Source organism: Crocodylus siamensis, chromosome 15 (assembly GCF_052110815.1).
Source record: "Crocodylus siamensis isolate JL-2025a chromosome 15, ASM5211081v1, whole genome shotgun sequence".
Lineage (NCBI taxonomy): Eukaryota > Metazoa > Chordata > Crocodylia > Crocodylidae > Crocodylus > Crocodylus siamensis.
This window is the reverse complement of record NC_143409.1, coordinates 16,944,707-16,952,151: the sequence shown is the minus strand read 5'-3', so window position 1 is coordinate 16,952,151 and position 7,445 is coordinate 16,944,707. Positions and strand designations below refer to the sequence as shown.

Sequence of the window (7,445 nt, the reverse complement as noted above, 5' to 3'; positions counted from 1 at the left end):
CAAATTAGGATTAAAACTGCATCCTGAAAGGATTGTGCAGTAGCATAAAATACAACATGCAGGGTTATTTTAACATATTCGTAGACGGATAATATTGTCTGATTTGAAACACCTAGCCCATTGGTCTACTGGCTGAAATGTCAACAGCATTAAGTCAGCTATTCATTCTTCAAGGACAATATGTGAGATACAAGTAGTTTATCCTTTGAGACAAAACTTTAAAAACAAAGATCCTACCTATTTTGAATGGACATGATGCACCATTATTGTAATTGTTTATTATCTGTGCTTATAGTAGGAATTGTAGCTACTATATAGTGTGCCTACTGTTTAGCAAAGACTTAGCAGAATTTGAGACCCAATGTGCTAGGAGACGTGCAGACACTTAGTAAAAGACAATCACTGTCCCAAAGAGCTTGTACTCCAACCAAACAAGGCAGTGTCAAGGAAAGGAATTTATATAAATCCCCATTTTACAGATGGAAAACACAGAAAACACCTGAGAATGGCATTCCCTCTCCCACAATGTACTTGACCACAAACATATCCTTCTCTCCTACCTCATAGGTGATTGGCAGGGGGCACATGCCCTGCCTGACAGGGCCAGCCCCGCCGCTGCCGCCAGCTTCCATGGGTGCCCCCTCAGACTCAAAAGACACCAGCTGCCCATGCTCCCACTGTTGTGCAATATGCTGTGGACTGGTTGGTTGCTAGCCTCTACCAAGAGGTTGTTACTTTGCAGAAATTCTGCATGTGTAGAGTTTTTTAAGGCTTTGGGGCTTTATGAAATTAAAGGAGCTAAGGAAATAAAAGTTTTACTTTAGTTTTAATGCAGGTCAATCCTAAGAAAGATTAGGGACCACTTCCTGGGGTTCATGGTATGCTAGAAGCACCATTAGAAAAGGCCCTGAGCAAATGCATCAAGCTCATTCTGTAACAATGAGATACCCTTGCCTTCAATTAAAAATGTAAAATTAGATCCTTGCGGAACCCTGGTTAGACTGAGAGTGGACTATGGTCTCTAAAGGGCAGATAAGTCTGGAGAGGACTTATTTCTCTTTTTCCCATTAAGTGAGGTAAGGAAGGCCAGTTGCAAAGTATTTCTCTCCCACTACTGGGGAGAAGCCCAGTCAGAGACTAGGCTGAGCCCATACTGGAAAAAATTCAAAGATTAGGCAACGATAATGTAAGACATTCAAGAAAAAATTCCCGGAACAGGTCTAGTTAAAATCTCATCTCAGGCACACTCTTTGTATCTTTGCAAGAATAATCCTTGTGCTACTGCTAGTTTAGGAAATCCTCAAAGAATAACAAGGTAGGATTTAAAAAGTTAATAGCAATGCAGACTTTCGAACTGGCAGGAGCCTCACTCCCTTCTATCCAGCTCTCCATAGGGAAAGGTAATTTCATCTTTGTGTTTCTGTGCCCCTGATTAGAAAATAGATTAGAAAGTAATAATACTTCTCCACTTTGCAGGGATACAGACCTTTTGCCTATGAATATTTTGTAAAGAACTTTGGGTCTTGAATGAAAATTCCAACAGAGCAAAATACTGCTGTTATTATTTATTGACTGTGTTTATTATTACTGCCAAATGCCTGTTCATCCGATTTATCTTGCCGTACCTAGTGCCTACATCGGAAATAAATGATGTCTAAAGCTGAAATAGCCACAAAGTTCAGTGACCCTTGAGGTGAACTTACAAGGAATACGTATAGGTATTAACTTTTTCCTACAGAACCCAATGCTGCTGTCTATGGAAGTGAACAGGAAATTGGTAAAATAAGCCATCTCTTATACCGCAGAGTCCAGCATTTCCTAAATGAATCATGCAATGGGAGTGGGACAGGCAAACCACTGAAGAAAGGGTCATCATCAATGCTCTATGCCTTTACTAGAAAACAACCCGCTGGAGTATTGCTATAAAACATGCAAACATCTGGAGGAAGTGACAGCAATTTACAGTAAACACTAGGTGTAAACAATTACCTGTGACTCGTTACATCTACTTATACCAGTAGCTGGCTAAACAGGCCCACACGGTCATCTATGTCTATCCCCATCAAGCACAGCACTGGAAAATAATTATTTAGTAGTGGATTTCCCTGAACTATGAAAAAGTCCGTCTTGGTATGGGCTAGCTAGTAAAGATTGAGAAAACATAGATGTTTATAGATACATTTTGAAAAGCTGAAGAAGTAAATAAGCAAATAGGGCATCTTTCTAAGAGCTATGAGGACACTTTTTCTGTCCATCCACCCTCAGTAGGAAGATTTGAGTATTAGGTGACATATTGTTTTGCTGGCTGGGCAGGGTTGAACCTACCTGAGCTGAGCATGGGCATAAAATAACTGCAACAAGGAAGGAAGCGATGAGAGAATGGAAAAGTGTCCAGCAATAGCATCTATCCCCTGCCTGAGACGCAAGCGAGTGCAGTTTGCTTGTCCTTCAGTTTTCCTCTTTCTTCTAGCATTATTTTAGCATCATCCTATTTCCATCTTGCCACCTGCAGGGTGTTCCTTCCAATCTGGTTTTACTAAATGGGTATTTTAAACTTAGGAGGCAGCTCATGAATATTTGCCAGCACACTGTACGCTTGAAATGACAGGTTTCACCCCTGCTTGTTCATGCCCAAGGCCTGCCATGCAGGAGGGAGTCAGTCTGGGTGTCTTGTAATATGGCAATGCTTGTCTAATAACGATTTTCAAGACCGGTGAGTGGCACAAATGCCTTGTGGCTGTTCGGAGGGGGGGGGTGTCCTGCAGGGTCTTGAGGGAGCAGCGCCTCGTTCCTACGGCTGCAGTGGTGGCACCTGACCATGGCAGGACATCTCTCCTTGTGCCTTGAGACTCAAGGCAGGAGGTTGAAGGACAGATCTGCCTCATGGTGGAGGACACTCCGAGGGCACCCTCCCCAGGCCGCTCGGCTTTGGGCCGCTTCTCCTTCAGTGCTGCCACTGCAAATGGGCTCCTTTCCTTGTGTCCCTGCACTTGTGAGGGGCTCTCCTGGGGAGGCGGGAGGGGGGGTCCTCCTTACATCCCCTCACCAGCAGGTGCCTCGCCCGCAGGCCTCCCCCAGCAGCGGCAGCCGGCGGCGAGGCCCGGCCCCTCGCCTCGCCTCTCCCCATGAGGCGCCGGGCTGCAGCGACACCGCGGGGGGAGGCGGCGTCCTCCCTCCCTCGCGCCTGACGGGTGAGCCGGCGTGCACAGGGGGAGCCTCCACCTTGACCGTGGTCGCGTTTAGGGGGCGCTCGGGGCCGGGCAGGGCCTGGCCGCCGTATTGTTCCGCAGCAGACAACAAAGAGGAGCGGGCCCGCGGGGAGGGCGCGGAGGAGGCGGGCGCGCGGAGGGCGGGGGAGGAGGGGGGTCAGCCCCGGCCCGGCCCCTCCTCGCCGCGCTCGGCCAATCCGCGCTCGCGGCGGCGGGGTCGGCCGCATTGTGCTGTCAGCTCCCGCCGCTGACGCCGCGGCCCCCCGCGCCCGCCCCCCGCTCCCGCCTCTCTCCAGTGCCGTCTGGCTGCAGCAGCGGCTCAGACAAGAGGAGGGGAGAGGAGGAAAAAAACGCTGAGTGAGTGGAGTGGAGCCGGGGAGGGGCTCCTTAAAGAAACGCTGCCATCGCCTGGCATTGTGGCCGGCCGGGAACTCAAGGGGGGGAAACCATCGGAGCGCTTCTCTCTGCCCCCCCCACCCCACCCCCCAGCCAAAAAAAACTTGGGGGGGAGCCGAGGGGGGGTCGTGGAAACGTCTTATAAACCGGATTGCACTGCAAAAAACAAAAAAAGAACAGAAAAGAAAAGGAAAGAAAAAGATACAAAATATTACAAGCCCAAAAAAAAAAAGAAAAAAAAAAAGGGCAACAGATCCCCGGTCTCCAGCACTCGCCCTCCCTCCCTGTGCTCCTCTCCTGCTGGCCATCTGCCTTGGGCTTTCCTTTGTGTCTGATCTTTTACTACTGAACCGAGTGCAGGAGGAGGAGGAGGAGGGTGCAACACACACAGGGACTATGCCCAGCTCGCTTTTTGCAGACATGGAGAGGAACGGGAGCGGCGGCGGCGGAGGAGGAGGTGGCGGTGGTGGCGGGGGAGAGACCCTGGATGACCAAAGAGCGCTGCAGATCGCCCTGGATCAGCTCTCCCTGCTGGGGCTGGACAACGACGAGGCGGGCTCCCTCTACGACAATGAGCCTCGGAAAAAGAGCGTGAACATGACAGAGTGCGTGCCGGTGCCCAGCTCGGAGCATGTCGCGGAGATAGTGGGGAGACAAGGTGGGTAACGGGGTGCGGGGGGACAGCCGCTCTCTCCCCGCGCCGGGGCTGCCGAGTCCCGGTCCGACGGCCAGCGCCGGGCTTCCCCCAGACAAAGAAAGTGCAGCAGACGTGGTGTTTCTAAGGCGCATGATGCATCACTTCCAAGATGCACTTTCATCTCCCGGGGAGGAAAAAAAAAAAAAAGAAATCTTTCCTTTGCTTTTTTGTTTTTTAATTTTTATTTTTAAACCAAAGTTAACACTCGTCTGCAAAGGAAACGGGGCACGTCGGAGCCTGGATTGCTTTATGATGATGATGATGATGATGATTCCCCCCCCCCAAAGTTAGAAATTGTGGATGTTTGCAGGGACAGAAATGGAGCGGGGAAGTGGAACAATGGGATTGGAACAGAGCATCCGCATTGGGAATCTGGCTCATTCAAGGCTGACCTCCTTTAAGGGGGGGAGGGAAAGTTTGGGGGGTTTGTGTGTGTTTGTTTCCAAAGGAATCTGTTGAGCAGGATCCTGTGTGGAGTTGTGTGGGGGGGGGGTTGCGGTTTTTTTTTTTTTATCGCTCAGTGTGGCTGCACGTTCACGCATGTATTTTTGCTGCTGCTGTTGCTCGGTGGCATTGCACGTCCCCGCTCCCGGCGGTGCGGGGGTGTGACATGGCTGGGGGCTGCCTCGGAAGCGGCTGCGGAGGGGGCCTCCCCTCCTCTCCCCTCCCCAAATCACGGGTCGTAACCGGCTCTCCCTTCTCCCCCCGCCCCCATCCCCCCCCCTTCCTCCCCCCGGCTCCTTCCACCTCTCGCGTCTCGTCCCCAGGTTGTAAAATCAAAGCTCTGCGGGCGAAGACCAACACCTACATCAAGACCCCGGTGCGCGGGGAGGAGCCGCTCTTCGTGGTGACGGGCAGGAAGGAAGATGTGGCCATGGCCCGGCGGGAGATCATCTCGGCCGCCGAGCACTTCTCCATGATCCGCGCCTCGCGCAACAAGAACACGGCGCTCAACGGCGCCGTGCCGGGGCCGCCCAACCTGCCGGGCCAGACCACCATCCAGGTGCGGGTGCCTTACCGGGTGGTGGGGCTGGTGGTGGGGCCCAAGGGGGCCACGATCAAGCGCATCCAGCAGCAGACGCACACCTACATCGTGACCCCGAGCCGCGACAAGGAGCCGGTGTTCGAGGTGACGGGCATGCCGGAGAACGTGGACCGCGCCCGCGAGGAGATCGAGGCGCACATCGCCATGCGCACGGGCGGCCTCGTCGAGCTCACGGACGACAACGACTTCCACGCCAACGGCACGGACGTGGGCTTCGAGCTGCACGGCCCCGGCAGCCTGTGGAGCAAGCCCACCCCGCCCAGCGTCCCGCCCACCCCGGGCCGCAAGCCCTTCTGCAGCTACCGCAACGACAGCTCCAGCTCGCTGGGCAGCGCCTCCACCGACTCCTACTTCGGCGGCGGCGGCAGCGCGCGGCTGGCCGACTACAGCCCGCCCAGCCCCGCGCTCAGCTTCACGCACAACGGCAACAACAACAACAACTACGGCTACGGCGGGGGCGGCGCCGACGCGCTCCCGTCCCCCGACGGCTGCGCCGAGCTGCCCTTCGACTCCCCGCCCGGCTTCGACCTGGCGCCCGCGCCGCTGCCGCCGCCGCCGCCGCTGCTGTGGCCGCAGCTGGAGCGCAGCCCCGCCTCGCCCGCCGCCGCCGCCGCCGCCGCCTTCCCGGGCGCCGCGCCCGCCAATGCCAACCTGGCCCTGCTGGTGAGCGGGCAGAGGCGGGGCGGCGGCGGCCCGCCCCCCGCGCGCCTCTCCCCGCCCCTGCCTGGCAGCGGGGGCGGTGTCGAGCATCCCCTGGCCCGCCGGGTGCGCAGCGACCCGGGCGGCCGCCTGCTCGGCACCTCCTCCTCCTCCTCCTCCTACCCGCTCTACGCCGCGCACCTGCCCGGCCTGCCCTCCGACTCCTCGGGCTCCTCCTCGTCGTCCTCCAGCTCGTCCTCCAGCTCGTCCTGCTCGTCCTCCGGCCTGCGGAGGAAGGGCAGCCGCGACTGCTCCGTCTGCTTCGAGAGCGAGGTCATCGCCGCCCTGGTGCCCTGCGGCCACAACCTCTTCTGCATGGAGTGCGCCAACCGCATCTGCGAGAAGACGGAGCCGCAGTGCCCCGTGTGCCACAGCGCAGTTACTCAGGCCATCCGCATCTTTTCCTAAGGAGCCCGCCCGCTCCTTGCCCCGCCGAGCACCCCCGGGCGCTTTGAAAGCTGCAGTATCCGCACAGCCGGGGTGGGGAGGGACCTGACTTGGCAGGATTGGTTTTTGCATTGAGTGTACTGTAGCCTAGGGTGGGTTAGGAGGTTCTTTGTAACACCTGATGCATGCTATAAATAATAACGAATGACTACATTCTAGTACTAGACTAGTTTTTACACTGTACTTTCATACAAAGCTTCCAAAACTCCCTTCTTCTTTTTTCTTTTTTTTTTTTAAAAAAAAGAAAAGAAAAAAAAGGAAATCAGTTTAAAGTAGAAAATGCTTATGATGATGCCAATGGTGGTGTGGACTGTTAGTAAAATGTGCTGGTAGTTCCTAGAATGCTTTATTGCAAAATAATTCAATGGATGGGTGGATCCTTTTCTGAATGTTCATGAAAGGTCAAGAAGTTCCTGTGAAAACCGTGATACTGCAGCTTTATCAAAGGAAAAACGTGAGGAAAAAAAGCAAAATGGGAAAAAAAAACAACAACAAAAAAAGAAACTGTAACATATCTCTTATATATATTAAAAGCGTTTAAAGGTTTTAAAGATAAATTGCATTAATACAGATTGAAGTATTTTATTCTTTTTTGACTTGAAAAATTATATTTCATATTGCAAAGATGTTTACAAGTATTTTAATTTAAGTTCAGTGAACTTTTTGTAGCTGGGTTAAATCTTTTTTATTTTAGTATGGCCGTATGGCAAAGAACACTGTATTATTTTAATATCACACACTTGTGGGCGGAATTACAAACCATAAAATGTGTAATGCTTTGAACAGTATTCTGTTGGGATGGAGATTTTATAGGTTCAGAAAAAAATCTTTTAAATCTGCTTCACCCAGCATATTTTCTATTCAGTGATATAAAGCATATTTTATTCTATATTATTACAAAAATGGAAATGTATAAACCTATGTCAAAAGGAACTGTTGAAGCTTTCTAACA

The 7,445-nt window shown here is 52.6% G+C and overlaps 1 protein-coding gene across 1 annotated transcript; it reads left to right on the top strand.

Annotated features, from left to right (window-relative positions):
* Positions 1-3,558: 3,558 nt before the first annotated feature.
* MEX3B (mex-3 RNA binding family member B) lies at positions 3,559-7,098 on the top strand. The gene is made up of 2 exons (XM_090028280.1): positions 3,559-4,263; positions 5,070-7,098. The coding sequence occupies exons 1-2, from the start codon at positions 4,002-4,004 to the stop codon at positions 6,452-6,454; spliced, it is 1,647 nt and encodes a 548-aa protein (XP_089884406.1). The 5' UTR covers positions 3,559-4,001; the 3' UTR covers positions 6,455-7,098.
* Positions 7,099-7,445: the final 347 nt, after the last annotated feature.